The sequence below is a fragment of the Rattus norvegicus genome, chromosome 3 (genome assembly GCF_036323735.1).
Source record: "Rattus norvegicus strain BN/NHsdMcwi chromosome 3, GRCr8, whole genome shotgun sequence".
Lineage (NCBI taxonomy): Eukaryota > Metazoa > Chordata > Mammalia > Rodentia > Muridae > Rattus > Rattus norvegicus.
The window spans coordinates 49,345,384-49,361,640 of record NC_086021.1 but is presented as its reverse complement, the minus strand read 5'-3'; the positions used below and the strand labels follow the sequence as shown (position 1 = coordinate 49,361,640).

General features: G+C 38.6%; 1 protein-coding gene across 29 annotated transcripts in view; it reads left to right on the top strand.

The window, feature by feature from the left end:
* Gtdc1 (glycosyltransferase-like domain containing 1) overlaps positions 1–16,257 on the top strand; it is a 395,485-nt gene that overhangs the window by 209,954 nt on the left and 169,274 nt on the right. For 26 of the 29 annotated variants that reach the window (XR_010064658.1, XR_010064659.1, NM_001024274.2 and 23 more), the window contains one exon: positions 4,569–4,742. Coding sequence is in view for 25 of the 29 variants with exons in the window: in NM_001024274.2 (NP_001019445.1) it covers positions 4,569–4,742 (174 nt within the window). In the remaining 4 variants the exon portion in view is untranslated. Of the gene's footprint in view, positions 1–1,915; positions 2,133–4,568; positions 4,743–9,765; positions 9,838–10,225; positions 10,498–16,257 lie in introns of all 29 variants that reach the window. The other 3 variants (XM_063284101.1, XM_063284095.1, XM_063284100.1) reach the window with 2 other exon arrangements.

The following is a 16,257-nucleotide window of genomic DNA, read 5'->3' as shown; positions in this document are numbered from 1 at the left end:
GCCCCTATCTGCAGCCTTGCCCAGGGACATCAACATAGCTTCAGGCTGTGGCACAGACCATGGACATCCATGTGGCCTTGGGTGAGATTGTAGGACACAGATATCCTCACAGATTGGCCTCAGTAAGACCACATATCCCAGATTTGGCCTTCTGCTCAGGTGGCAGCACAGGCCATTCACATCAGTATGGTCTGAGCGGGTGGTAGCATGTAGACAGTAGACATCAACATGGATTCAGGCCAAGATGCAGGCCATGATCACCCACATGTCGATAGTTAATGACGTGATCCTTGGATATCAACTTAGACCCTGGCAGTATTAGAGCCACTGACCCTCACCAGTGTCACAGGACATACTGGTCCTTTGAGGAATTCCAACCAACAAAGTGGACTGATCCTTTTCTGAGGCCTCCATCATTGCCCAAGGCTAGAGTGACCCTACAGCCACGCAGCCAGTGAGCTTCTTGGGAGCTGAGTCTGCATCTGCTTAAGCAACAGGTTTCTATACACAATACCATTGACCTACCCAGCAACCGCATGTCACCATTGACCTCCACCTCCTTCATGCCTATCCCTGCTAGTGTGTCCCCTGCCCCTCTACACAGCACATGCACTGCTCGGCTGCACCGTCACTCCCATCTCTCTATCTCTTGTTCCTTCCTCTCCGTTAACTCTGGAAGGGAGAGGCATTTCTGCCCCTTTACCACAGTTTTGAAGAGTCTTCTATGGTTTCATATTTGGGTTGTTACTTTTTTGGGGGGGATTGTCAAAGAAGCCTTCTGTGTCTTTCTTCCTCAATTGTGAGTCTGTAGTCATTCAGACCACTGCAGAAAGTTTTGTCTGTTATAGTCAGCAGAGGTACAGAGCATGGACTTCCACACGGTATCTGGAGACAGGACAGACAGTGCACATCTCACTCGCCTCAGAAGTCACTGTGTTCCACAGAACTCAGCATGGTATCCAGTGGCATTATGAGCACAGACACCAACATGCATTTAGGCAATAGCACAAACCACGGACATCCAAATGGACGTCTGTAGAAACACAGGCCACAAACACCAACATGGCCACTGCTATTCTTTTCATGGAAAACATATATACATACATAAACCAATCATCTAATTATATATTGAACCAGTTTTTTACTGTTTTATATAATATTCAAAATAAAAACAGTTGACAAGGATATTTAATCCCTCATTCCTTAACTTATTTAAATAATAAAAATGCAAACAAGTTATTTTATCAGGTACTTTCACTGTGTTCAGCTCAAATTTAATAGAGAAATAAAAATGCAATAGATTAAGTGATTGTGCAGCTCCAGCATTCTGGTTGTTTGCTTTTATATTTTGTTTGTTTGTTTATTTTGTTGCTTCTATGACAGAAACTATAGAAAATGGAATATGAATGTTTCAGTGTTTCTCATCCCTTTCCCAATGAAGAAGCTTCTGAAATGACAGCCTGATAATACGTATTTCCAAGGTGAAGTCCTTGTGTACTGTTACTCCAATATAGTTTCCCCAGACGCTTACTGAAGAAGTCCACCACAGCCCCACACTGGCTTCCTTGCAGCATCCTGTTGCATCAGTGCATCAGCCACATGAGCTCAGTTCGGAAGGGACTGTGTACGTGTTACACACCTCCATTAGTAGCTCTTAGCTGCAGAGGTTCATAATGTGTTTGCAAAGACCTTGCTAGTCTGTTCCTTACTTTAGTTGACATAGAAACCCAGCTATATGGTAGTAATTTTGTTTTGAGCATTTTGTAAATGTTCTCCTACAGTCATTTTTACAAGCTGCTTCAATTGTGAGGGAGCAGGGCTATCAAAGGAGTAGAAGTGCTGCAGTCAAATGTCTCATAAAAACACCCATTTTAAAATTCATAGTAAAATTAAAATACTTCATTTTATCTTGAAGTGGCAACTGGAAAATATGTTTTACAAATGAAAACAAGAGACTGGAGAGATGGCTCTGTGATTGTGAGCACTGACTGTTCTTCCAGAGGACCCAAGTCCAATTTCCAGCACCCACATGGAATCTCACACCTATCTGTAACTCCAATTCCAGTACTCTGACAACCTCACATGCTCATATACATAGGCAAAACATGGATGAGCATTAAAGAAGAAATAATGTATGTACTTAAAAAATTAAAATGGAATTGCCTTGTAGTTTATCAATATGTAAAGCACTGGTCTTGCTTTTGTGGTTATTGAATTAGTACCATACATTCTTTCAGATACTATGTTTTTATTACCCTGAGAAATCATGAGGGAGGAATTAAGTATTTTTCCCTTTATGGGTGGCCTTGTACTTAATGGAAGTTACACCCACTCATATCAGAAAAGAAATATGTGAGAAACTATATTTCTGTAGTTCAATATAAATCCTTAACATCATAGACTAAATACTTCAGATTAATAGTAGTTGGGTTGTATGTCGCTTGTGGACAAATATTAGATAAAACAATTAGCTCCCTGCCCGTCTTCTTCTTTACAAATATTTTTCCTCATAAGGATAGAGACCTAAAACTTGCATATGATTTTCCAGCATCTTTCCTTTCAGAGGATAAGCTGATAGACAAGTGTGCAGAGAAATCCTGTTGCACTACATCATTATTTGGCTTCACAGTTGTCCAGAGGAGAAATCAGAGTGTCAGAAAGCAGTCTGATCCAGGTGCTTTGAGAAACACGGCTTCCTCTTCCAGTGTTCCCTCCATGTTCCTGCTGACGTTTGTGTGCCTTGGCACTGACAGCGTTCTTTCTGGACTGTGTGACAATTAAGGATTTTAAAGATGACTGACATAAGCCATCACCTTAAACAGAAGTGTCACTAACTCTGACTTAGGAACACATGCTATAACTATATATTATGACCCGTTGCTCACAATTGCAATATATAACATATGGTGCAAACAGACTAGCTGTAATGTTCTTCAACTTTTAGTATATTATTGTATTTGCTTCCTTTATCACTTTGTTTTTTGTCAGCATATTTGTTGATGTTCCTTTATAGTATCTATGTTCTTTTTGTCATCCTGTTCCCCAAATTTTCTCAAGGTAGGGGCTAAAAAAAGAATCCAGGTAAAGGTAATTTTTTGCATAAGAATGGCCACTGGGTCTTTCTGATGGGCTTTGTTCTGTTGTCTTCTAAAAATAGCAAACCTTCCTTCCTAGGTAAATATGTTGTTACTTAAACCAAGGATTAGCTGTCCCATTCATGTTTTATCTATAAACTCTACTTGCATTTTTATAATCTAATGGATATGCATGTTTTTCAGTCTTATTGATGTATTAATTTTAGGATGAAATAAAGGTATCTGGTTTTTGATGTCTTCCTTCTTAAGGACTTCGGTTGCTGTGATAAATGCATGACCAAAAGCAATTTAGGGTGGAAAAGTTTAATCCCCTCTTACAAGTCATAGTAATCCAATTCAGTGAATTCAGAAAGACCTATAACTTGAAGTAGAAGCACGGACTTGCATTCGGTCTCCATTTTATACAGACCAGCCCCACCTGCCTAGGGATGGTACCACCCATAGTGGGCTTTACTCTCTCAAGATCAATTAGTAATCAAGAATATGGGACACAAACAATACACATGGCCAATCTGTTGAAAGCAGTTCTTCAACTCACGTTCCCTATTTGTAGGTGTGTCAAGTTGACATGTAGGTATACCAAGACAAGCCATCATAGACATTTTCAAGAATCAAATCTTATTAAATCAATTTTTTCACATTCTACTTCTAGGTTTATTTAGCCTACCCACTGCTACCATTAGTGTTGAAGATTGCAATAGGCATTAGGAAGACTACTTCTATTTTTATGTGATCTAAAACATGCTTTCACATTTTCTTTCAATAATATGTCATATTTTTAAAAATATTGAAGAAAGTTAATTTGTCTAAATTATCAATACTACATTTCTTTTGTTTAGTTCTAAAGATGAGTACTTGTGGTCATCAATACATTTTACATAATAAATCCTAATAATGTGGTATCTAGATCTATTGCACTATTTTTTTCTACTTCCGTGACTATCCTAAACAGCACGAAAGTGAAATAAGTTACTATCACCCTATGTAGTACTAAAACTCAGAACTATAAATTTCTTCAAACAAAGGCTAGAATATGAAATGAACTTTAACTAAATCATATTCAAGGTATCATGACCCTATAAAAGTCTCAATGACCTTCCTCAGAGACAGTGAGGAAGCCATAAGCCTTCTGTCCTCTGTAGTAGAGTATAGAGACTTGGTTGGACTAGCTGTGCTTGGTACTGATGATGTTAGAAGTTTATGGCATTTGGAGAAATAGACATTAGTTTAAAGTGTTCTGTGATTTCATTCAGTTACCTAATTTCTCTCTGACCTGTGTCTTTCTTAAGCCACTAACCCACCCTTTTATGATAGAACTGAGAACTAACATTTCTGGTAGTTGCGGCTTCATATATAGTAATGTTAATTGCTCTTTGCAAACCTACATACAGCATAAAGTCTAGGTAATATGCGGAGGTCTTCGGATTATCAAATAATTTGTAATGAATTTGCAATTGTCTTTTCTCTTTACAGTTTGGTGGCTGATGTTGTGGTATTCAATTCCAATTTTAATATGGAATCATTTCTTACTTCTATTGGAAAATTCCTGAAGCTGATTCCTGATCACAGGCCTAAGGATCTGGAAAGCATTATCAGACCCAAGTGTCAAGTAATTTACTTTCCCATCAGATTTCCTGATGTGAGCAGGTCAGTGTACTTGACTGTGTTTTTCGTATTTTTATCATAAATCAAATGTGTAGCAGTTGATATTCTTTTTTGCCAGCTTTGCCTTTTCATTATAATTAATTAGATAATTGAATTCTCTCCATAATGTGATTTACGAAAATTTTTGACAATCAAGTATCCACCCTATCAATGAGTCATTACTCCAGATACTGAGTTATTTCTTTCTTTATTCTTAGTTATTTACCAATGTAGGGAACTGTGGATTATAGGACTTACTGCTTTATTTCTTCTTTGTTTGGTTGTTATGATGTGGAAGTAATTGTGAAGCATATTTCTTAAGCTTCTCTTTCAGCATGGGTCTATTTTTTTTTTATTCTTTAATTTTTTTTTTATAGTCCAGTCTTCATCCCCCTCTCGGTCCACCCTCTGACTGTTCCTTATCCCATACCTCCCCGCAAACCCCCATCTCCAAGAGGATGTCCCCACCTCACTCCCACCTCATCAGACCTCCCCACTCCCTGGGACCTCAAGTCTCTCATGGGTTAGGTGCATCTTCTGTCACTGAGGCCAGACCAGGCAGTCCTCTGCTGTATGTGTGTTGGGGGCCTCCTACCAGCTGGTATATGATGCTGGGTTGGTGGCTCAGTGTCTGAGAGATCTCAGGGGTCCAGGTTAACTGAGACTGCTCATCTTTCTGAAGGGTTGCTCTCTTCCTCAGTTTCTTCCAGGTTTTCTCTAATTCAGCCACAGCGGTCAGCAGCTTCTGTCCATTGGTTGGGTGTAAATATCTGCATCTGACTCTTTCAGCTGCTTGTTGGGCCTTTCAGATGACAGCCATGCTAGGCTCCTGTCTGTAAGCACACCATAGCCTCAGTAATGGTGTCAGGCCTTGGGCCTCCCCTTGAGCTAGATCCCAATTTGGACCTGTCACTGGACATCCTTTCCCTCAGGCTCTTCTCTTTTTGACCGTGCAGTTCTTTCAGACAGGAACAATTCTGGGTTAGAGTTTTTGACTGTGGGAAGGCAACCCCATTCCTCCACTTGTTGCCCTGTCTTTCTACTGGAGGTGGACTCTGCAATTTTAATGTTTAACAGTAACTCCTTTAAGTAAATCAGTGTTAAGTCTAATTTTTGGATGTTTTTAGTTTCCCATTCTAGTTTCTTAGGCTTCTTCATTTTCAGTTTGTGTTATCTTATCCATGATCTAAACATTCCACATTGGGCTGCAGAAGCACTAACAGTTATTTGCTTTCCAATACTAATACTTTTACAACTCTTGTTTTGAGACTCACCTAGAATTAGTGATTGATGTTTTGCAAAGGGAACATTCTGGAATTCCTTTTCACTTTCAATTAAACTTAGAAAAGTGATACTTTCTACCACTAAGAGTATTTCTTCCTAGTGAACAGAAAGTTTTCTTTCCTGAGACTTGAGATGGCTTAGAATTCTGCTGCTCTGTAATGGTGTTTTAAAGACATTTAAGAACTGCTCGGTCCCTGTGAAGTTACTCGTGTGTGTTGTCAGTGGTGACCACTTAGATTGGGTAGCCACTTGCAGTCTTTCCCTGGGGAATAGTGTTCTACTGTCAATATCCGTTAGTCGCCTGGAACTCTTTGTGTAGTGTAGAGGCCTGAAGCGCTTTCCTGCATTCGGTTTGTCTTGTCTCTTGTTATCCTTGATCACTCATCTTTATGCAGTAGACATGTATGTATGTGGTAATAACTCACGAAAGAGGTCATGAATGTGAAAGACTGACATAGCGGTATATGGGGCAGTTTGAAGAAAGGAGAGAGAAGGCAGGAAAGATGTGACCATAGGAGAAAAGCTTTACTGCTCTCTCTCTGGAATGACTTAATATCCACACTATGTCTCTACACTCCTCAGCTGACTGAGATTTTGCTGCAGGGTAATACTCCTTACCTAGTTTTAAATTTTATTTTTAAAAATGTTTTTAAATACATTCCCCTACCTTTCTCAGATTCTTCCTGAACTTCATGTTCTCCCTCCCTCTGTTTCAATTTCTCAATTAAAATAAAAACGAAATTAAAATAAAAACGGAATTAAAATAAAACCCAACTAGACTAGATAGATAAAAGTCTAGACAAAACAGAAAGCATGCAAACACATGGAGTCATGGAGTGCGGTTAATGTGTGCAGTGCCATTGCACTGGACAAGACTGGTTTGCTCTTTCCCCGCAGCTTACCACTGGAAAGCTTACTGCTTGGTACGGGGTGGGACTCTGTGTTCACCTTCCATAGTAGGACTTTATTCTGCTTTCAACTTGTCTGCAGAAACAGTCCCTGGAGTCCATGAGTATATCACTATGGTTGTGTCTGGACATGCTGTTTTCTTGAAGTCATTCCCCACCTCTGTCTGTCCTTTCTTTTTCTTCATAGGTCCCAGAGTCTTGAGTGGAAGAGCTTGATAAAGACATTCTGTTTAGGGCTGACTACTGTGAAGTCTCTTACTCTCTGCACATTGTTAGGTTGAGAGTCATCGTGTTAATTACCTCTACTATAAGAAGTGGAATCTGTGATGAGGGCTGATGATGTACTGATCAGTGGGTGTTATTTTATTACGCTGTTCTTCTACAGGATAATGTAGTAGGTTTTACTCTAGGCCCCATGACCTTTCTAGTGCCAGATTCTTGACCCCTTAAATTCAATGAAACTTTGTTGGTGACTGCTGTAGCACTGTACCACTATTGCACCAGTATATTTAGTAGGCAGGTGCTGGCGTAGGTGCAGGGTCTACAAGAGTTTATGTTGATGGTTCCCTTTTCCTCCTCCTGTAGCTTGCAAGTACCATGACTGATAATGGTGGTGAAACTTCTAGATGGACACCAGTTTGCTTTTTGTTTTGTTTTGTTTTTTTTTTTTTTTTTTTTTTTTTTTTTTTTTGCTTTTTATGGTATAAGTAAACTGTGTTTTCAGCTATAGGTCTATTGTTAGGTTGTACAGGGTAACCAAAAGCCTTCGTCAATAGCCTGCAGTATTTGTTTGTTTGTTTGTTTGTTTGGCACCTGTGCATGTACATGAAGGTGCTGAGGTGGGTGGTGGTGGGGTGGGTGGATTGTCTCCCCCTCTAGCCAATAACTTGGTGGCATAAGATTGAGCATAAATTATGGGTATTATCTTCCCCTTTATATGGTGACTCCATTTAAATTCTTTTCATGTAAGTGTATATTTTATTTAGGTAGCTTCTTTGGTGGTACTTTTTCATACGACTTTTCAAATAGCATTAGAGTTAGTTGTCCCTCTTCATATTCCTTCCTTTACTCTGTCCTCCTACCTCCTGCCCCATTTAATCTTCCTGTTCTAATTTCCCCTTTATCTCTTTATAGTACTATATTCTATTTTCTCTACACTCGGAAATTCATCTCCCCTGGGTCCTCAATAGGTACCTAACTTCTTGTTTTTTAGGTTGTGGCACACATTGCATCTAAATATAAGTGAAAATATGCAATATTTGTCTCTCAGTCTTGAGCTTGCTCACTCAGGATAATTTTTCTATCTCTATTTACTTACTTTCAAATTTTATAATTTTGTTTTTCTTAACTTCTAAATAATACTTCGTTGTATAAAAGTACCATATTTTCATTATTATTCATCAGTTGATGGATATTTAGGCTGTTCCCAGTTTCTGGCATTATGAATAGAGCAGAAACAAACATGGGTGAGCAAGTGTCCTTCAAGTGAGATGCAAGACTGTTTCCACAGTGGTGGAGCTTTGTAAGTAGCCCTCACATTTACTTCTATACTGGCTATACCAGTTAGCACATCCACTAACAGTGAATTAAGATTCCTTTCCCTGTATCCTTGCCAGCATATGTTGACATTTATATTATTGATCTTGGCCATTCTAGAAAAGGTAAAATGAAACCTCAAAGTATATTGAATTTACATTTCCCTGAAAGCCTAGCAAGGGAAATAAACATTTTTATAAGTGTTTCTCACCCATTTGTCTTTCATTTTTTGAGACCTTTCTCATCGGTTTTATACCCCATTCTAGAATTGAGGAATTTGTTTTCTTGATGTTCATTGTTATTGGTTCTTTGTATATTGTACTCTATTCTACACCAGGCTAACTCTCTGTCAGGTGTACAGTTGGGAAAGACCTTTGTTTCACTCTGTTGCTGCCTCCTTGTTTGAATGATTATGTCCTTTGCCTTACAGAAATGTAGCTCTAGGGAGCTGCAGTTTTTAATTGTTAGTCTGTGCTGTTAGTGTGTTCTTCTGAACGCCCTTTCCCATGCCCATGAGTGTAGTCTGATTCCACCCTTCTTCTTCTCTTAAGTTCAGGTTTTCTGATCTCATACTTAGGTCCCTGATTCCTCTAGAGTTCAGTTCTGGATGTGGTAATAGGTAATGAACTGTTTTCAGCCTTCTATAAGCACTACCTAGTTTGAGTAGCCCCATTTGTTAAAAATGCTGTCTTTTATCCACTGTGTATTTTTGGCTTCTTTGTCAAAAAAGCAGGTGTCTGTAGGTATGTGAAATTATGTCTGAGTCTACATTTCTATCCTGTTGTCTGTTTATATACAAACACCATGCTGGGTGTTTGTTATTATTTATTTGTTTGTTTTAAATAACTACACCTCTGTAATACAACTTAAAATCTGGAATGGTGATCCCTCAAGCAACTTGTTTATATTAAGAATTGCTTTACTATTCCTGGGAATTTTGTTTGCATATGATCTTTAAGATGTTATTTTCAGTGAAAAATTGTATCGTAATTTCATGGATATTTCATTGTATCTGTAGAATGCTTTTGGTAGGATAGCATTTGCTACTACTTGTAGACAAACAGAGCAGATCACATCTGAAGTGGACTACATGCTTGGCAGTCCTCTACACATCACAATATTAATTCTGTTGATACAGAGTATGGTAAATCTTTGTATTTTGAAAAAATATTTTGTTCTTATTTCTGATTATTTGATTTCATACCTAAGTCTGATTATTTCTTCTTTTCTATTTTTCTAAGGTATTATTATAGATCTTTCTAGTGTAATATTTAATTTTTAATATGCAATCTTGTCAGTTTCTTTATATAGGCATTTAGTGCTATGAACACGCATCTTAAAACTGCCTTCCTTGTGTCCTGTATGTTTAGGTATGTTGTCATTTTATTTTCATCCAGTTCTAAAATGGTTTTAATTTTCTTCTTGATTTCTGTCATTCAGTAGTGACTTGTTCATTTTCTATGGTTTTGTGTATTTTCTATCATTTCTTTTATTGTTGATATCCATCATTACTGCATGATGGCCAGATAGGATGCAATATGCTATTTCGATTTTTCTTTACCGATTTGTTTTGTCTCCAAATTTAGTATTATTCTTTAAATTTTTTATTATACTTAATTTTTAATTAAATTTTTTATTATACTTAATTTTTTTTAACTTAATCACTTTACATCCCACTCACTGTTTCCCTCCCAGTCACCTCTTCCCCATCTCCTCTTTCCCTTCTCACCATCCTTTTTCCCCTTTTCCTCTGAGCAGGTAAGGGCTCCCTGGTTATGTACCCCACCCTGGCACATGAAATCCCTGTGAGGCTAGGCACGTCCTCTCCACTAAGACCAGACAAGGCAGCACAGCTTGAATAACATCTCTCAAATACTGGCAACAGCCTTTGGGATAGCCCTGCTATGATTGTTTGAAGCCACATGAAGACCAAGCTGCACATCTGCTTCATAATTGGTGGGAAGGCCTGGTTCCAGCCCCTGCAAGTTCTTTGGTTGGTGGTTCAGTCTCTGAGAGCTCCGGTGGTCCAGGTTGGTCTTCCTCTTAGAGTCCTTTTCCCCTTCAGAGTCCAAGATTATTCTTCCTATTCTTCCATAAGGAAACTCCGTCCAGTTTGGCAAGGGGTATATGCCTCTATCTGAGTCGGTTGGTGTGTCGAACCTCTCAGAGGACAGCCATGTGAGACCCCTGTCTGTAAGCATCACAGAGTATTATTAATTGTATCAGGGATTGGTGCTTGCCCATGGGATGGATCTCAAGTTGGGCTGGTTATTATTTGGCCGTTCCCTCAGTCTTTGCTCTGGTCCCTGCATTTCTTGTAGACAGGATAAATTTTAGGTCACAAGATTTAAGGGTGGGTTAGTATTCCTATCACAACATGGGGCTTCATGCCTGGCAACAAGAGTTGGCCTCTTCAGCTTCCATAGCTCCAATGTTGTAAGTCATAGCTAGAGTCGCCTCCCTTAATTCTTGTGCACTTACCTTATCCTAGGTCTCAGTCACATCCTGGAAATGGCCACCTGTTTTGGGTTAGCCTGATATTGTTTCTATTCTGATGTTAATTCTGCTTCCTCAAGAGGGGTTTCTCCTAATGAGTCATTTGTCACATACTCAGATAATCTCATATGAACCTTATCCCCATTTTAACTGGCCAATAAAGGCTAGAGCCCGTAATTGGGCAGTGGAGGGGAAAGGTGAGACTAGAGATTCAAGAGTGGGGGTACGTAGAGACAGAGAAGATGATGAGAGGGGGAAAGAGAGGATAGAGGAAGAGGAGGAAGAAATCAGAATGTACCAGAACTGTGGCCAGGAGAAACTACAAGTATCAAGAGGTCTTCTTGCTGGGGAATAAGTTAGTATACTGTTAGATCTGCCTAATATAGGCATATAGCATATAATTATAATGACTGGATTCCGTTTTTTTAATATGGGCTTATTGGGGTTGGAAATTCCAGGAACAAATTGGCACCCAATATGGGGCTTAGAACCAAACTAACCTAAGATAAAAGTCTACCTACCCCCCAAACCCCCAGTATAAAAATAAACTACAGCTGCTAAAAAGACATTGGATTGTGGGGAAAAAAACCCTGCTGAACTAAACCAACCTGTTTATTTAAAGATGGTCAAATGTCTTACTGAGTAAGAGGCTATGCCCATACTTGCATAGGAAAACAAGAGTTGATAAAAGTCAGACATGACAAAGGGAGCTACCCTAAAGATTTTGGCTATGGATAATAAGAAATTTGACAATATCAAGAAGACAGATGATGTATACGTGGATCTTTGTATAGAGAGGCAGCTCTGGGATTAGCTGAGACTTAAGTGTCTATATACAGCCAATAAATCTTATTGGATACAAATTTTTCATTACTTATTATTACATACCATCCATTAAGATAGCATGAATAGAAATTTATACTGTAGTTTGATTATGTGGTCAAACTACCGTTTAAAGAACAACAGTTGTCTGTTTTTATTGATCATCCCTAATTAATCTATACACCTTACACGTTCCATACAGATATCTTTGCAGCACTATGTGTTGCTTGTAAGGTTTGTATATTACAAAGTAGAAGATGAGAAAGACAACCCTGACGAAATTTACGCTGTAGGGTGCTGAATTCTGTGATCTTCTGTTCCAGCCCCCTAGTAGATGCTACCTCAACTACATTGAAGCTATTTCCTCAAAGACTTGCTTCCAGGACATTTCCAGAACAGCTAGCTCTCCCCTCTAGCCTTTCAGACTTTTTCAGTCATACTTCAGCTAAGCCATGAACTTTCTTAGCACATAAAAACTAGAAAACAAATAATGCCACCTAGCCTTCCTTTGCAAAACCATTTCTCCTATTTCCTTTTGGTCCCCCAGAAGCAAATTCTTCTCCCCAGTTCAGCAAGAAGCAAGCAAAAGATCACTGTCCCTAGTCCTTTAGTTTGGGGTAGATGGCTCTAGTTATTTTATAAATTATAGATATGTTGTAATTTTAAGGGATAATTTGCAAATGTTGTAGCTTTGGATAAGAGGAAATAGTTCTACCTGAAGACCAGCTGTATCACTCCTGGTTATACATCCAAAAGGTGCTCCACCCCATCACAAGGATACGGATACGTGCTCTACTATGTTCATAGCAGTCTTACTTGTAATAGCCAGAATCTGGAAACAACCCAAATGTCCCTCAACCAAAGAATAGATTCAGAAAATATGATTCATTTAGACAGTGGAGTAATACTCAAGTACTAGGAATGGATTTTGCAGGCAAATGGATGGAACTACAAAATATCATCCTCAGTAAACTAACCCAGACACAAATTGACACATGGTACGTACTTGCTGATAAGTGGAGATTAGCCAAAAAGTTCAGAATACCCATGATATAACTCACAGACCATATGAACCTTAACAAGAAGGAAAGCCCAAGAGTGGGAAACTTTGCTAAATAAACAATTAAGAACGTTATGACCAAGATATCATGTAAGCAGGTCTTAGCCCACAGTGTTACTTGAACTTTTTTAAAACAATAATTTGCTTTATATTATTCAAACTTATATAGTACAAGCTATTATTTAAATAAATGATAATTTTCATAATGCCTTCAGTTTTAAAAAGGTATTATTTTATAAAGATATTGAGAAATATTTAGTAGTTCCAATAACAAAATACCTGACATTACTAAAAAGAACAGGTAGTAAAATCTTATATTCTTCTTCTAATACAGATGGTGTTTAGTGAATTTAAATAAAATTGAAACAGAGGATGCTATTGTATCATTAATACATATTAATGATAATTGATGATAATAAATTAGCATACTGTATAATGTAATGTAGTCTATATTAATCAAGGAAGAGAGAAAAGCATACCTCTAACAAAATAAGTGATTGTTGCATATAGCATTGTTATTTGTTAAAACTCTGAGCTTACCTCTCAGGTAGGATTTTAGCAATGTTGGGCATTTGTTGCTGCCTTTTGCTTCCTCAACCTTCTCATGGTCAATTCATATAAGCTAGACTGCTAAAGAGAAACAGTTTCCTAGAAAATATTTCATAATCGGTAATAAACACTTAAGAATGGGGAAGCTATTATATGTTTGGCCACATATACATGTATCTGACTCTTAGATGTACTAGCCTAGGGCTAGCCGTTGTAATGATCATGAACCTGGGTTCTTTAGAAGTTATGATTACATTTCCCGTGACTAATAGGGGCAATATAGTGATTGATTAAAGGAAGACATGTACTGCAAGATCTTAGGAGACTATCTGAAATATAACAGACGTATAAATTATTGATTATTTTATCATTAACTCTTTCACCCTGTCAATTTATGACTAGCACATCTACTCCAACACATTACCTTCCTTAGTCAACATGCGGAAACAGCAAGAGGTCAGTTTAATAAAGACAGAGAGGGAACTTTACTGATTTTCTTTGTTACTTTTGCTCAAACAATTCTTTGACCAGAATTTGTTGTCCATTGATTGAGTCAACTTTTCATTTTTTCCTGTCCAATTTTGTCTTTATTTATGCAATTTTAATGAAAATATTCCATGATTATGTTTACTATTATCTTAGGTTTAATTATCATCAATTTCATATACTGCTAGTTGTCTGAAAGCCTCAAATTAGAAATTGCCTAGATCAGATTAACTTGTGGGTATATATTTGGAGGATTGTGTTGATTGCTAATTAATGCAGGGGCACCAATCCCATTGTGGGTAGCGCCATCTCTAGAAAGGTGGTCATGCATAAGGATAGATAACCATGAGCCTATGAAGAATGCAGAGAATGAGCCCGCATTGCTTCCGGATTCCTGTCTCCAGGTTTCTGCCTTGAGTTCCTACCCATGACCCAGTCCTATGTGATGGATGAAACATACCCTTGCCTAACCTAATTTGCTTTTTGTCATGATATTTGTCACAGAAGCAGAGATGAAACCAGAATAACTGTTTACACATGATCTCATAACTCATAATTACTTGCTCCATGTTTTGTTGGCTCCATGTTCTTCAATCTGACATAAAAATACATTTATATTCTTTCATCTATACTCAGCAGACTATAAAAGGATTGCATAAAAAGAATGCACCCATCCCTTATTCAAGTGCTTTTAATTCCTACTTCTAATCATATCAGATTTCCTTCTTACAGACAGTACATGTCCTTCAAACTTTGTTTTGAAACCTCCAATAATAAGTCTCTGTCTTCATTATTAGCTGATGATTTAAACATATAAACGATCAACATTGTACACTTTTGCATCACTGTGTCATTCAGTTATGTGCTTCTAGATGTGCATTCTCTATCCCCACAGCTGTTGCTATTAGGGATGAGTCAACATTATTTTCCAGTAAGGCTCCGTCCTCACTTCTTCTTTTTTTTTTTTTTTTTTTTTTTTTTTTTTTTTTTTTTTTTTTTATTAACGTGAGTATTTCTTATATACATTTAGAGTGTTATTCCCTTTCCCGGTTTCCGGGCAAACATCCCCCTCCCCCCTCCCCTTCCTTATGGGTGTTCCCCTCCCCACCCTCCCCCCATTGCCGCCCTCCCCCCAACAGTCTAGTTCACTGGGGGTTCAGTCTTAGCAGGACCCAGGGCTTCCCCTTCCACTGGTGCTCTTACTAGGATGTTCATTGCTACCTATGAGGTCAGAGTCCAGGGTCAGTCCATGTATAGTCTTTAGGTAGTGGCTTAGTCCCTGGAAGCTCTGGTTGCTTGGCATTGTTGTTCATATGGGGTCTTGAGCCCCTTCAAGCTTCCAGTCCTTTCTCTGATTCCTTCAACGGGGGTCCCGTTCTCAGTTCAGTGGTTTAATGATGGCATTCGCCTATGTATTTGCTGTATTCTGGCTGTGTCGCTCAGGAGAGATCTACATCCGGTTCCTGTCGGCCTGCACTTCTTTGCTTCATCCATCTTATCTAGTTTGGGGGCGGTATATGTATGGGCCACATGTGGGGCAGGCTCTGAATGGGTGTTCCTTCTGCCTCTGTTCTAAACTTTGCCTCCCTATTTCCTTCCGAGGGTATTCTTGTTCCCCTTTTTTTGGTTCTTTTTTTTTTTTTTTCCGGATCTTGTTCCCCTTTTAAAGAAGGAGTGAGGCATTCACATTTTGGTCATCCTTCTTGAGTTTCATGTGTTCTGTGCATCTAGGGTAATTCAAGCATTTGGGCTAATAGCCACTTATCAATGAGTGCATACCATGTATATCTTTCTGTGATTGGGTTACCTCACTCAGGATGATATTTTCCAGTTCCAACCATTTGCCTACGAATTTCATAAAGTCATTGTTTTTGATAGCTGAGTAATATTCCATTGTGTAGATGTACCACATTTTCTGTATCCATTCCTCTGTTGAAGGGCATCTGGGTTCTTTCTAGCTTCTGGCTATTATAAATAAGGCTGCTATGAACATAGTGGAGCACGTGTCTTTTTTATATGTTGAGGCATCTTTTGGGTATATGCCCAAGAGAGGTATAGCTGGATCCTCAGGCAGTTCAATGTCCAGTTTTCTGAGGAACCTCCAGACTGATTTCCAGAATGGTTGTACCAGTCTGCAATCCCACCAACAATGGAGGAGTGTTCCTCTTTCTCCACATCCTCGCCAGCATCTGCTGTCACCTGAGTTTTTGATCTTAGCCATTCTGACTGGTGTGAGGTGGAATCTCAGGGTTATTTTGATTTGCATTTCCCTTATGACTAAAGATGTTGAACATTTCTTTAGGTGTTTCTCAGCAATTCAGCATTCCTCAGCTGTGAATTGTTTGTTTAGCTCTGACTTCTTTTCTAGAGTCCTTCT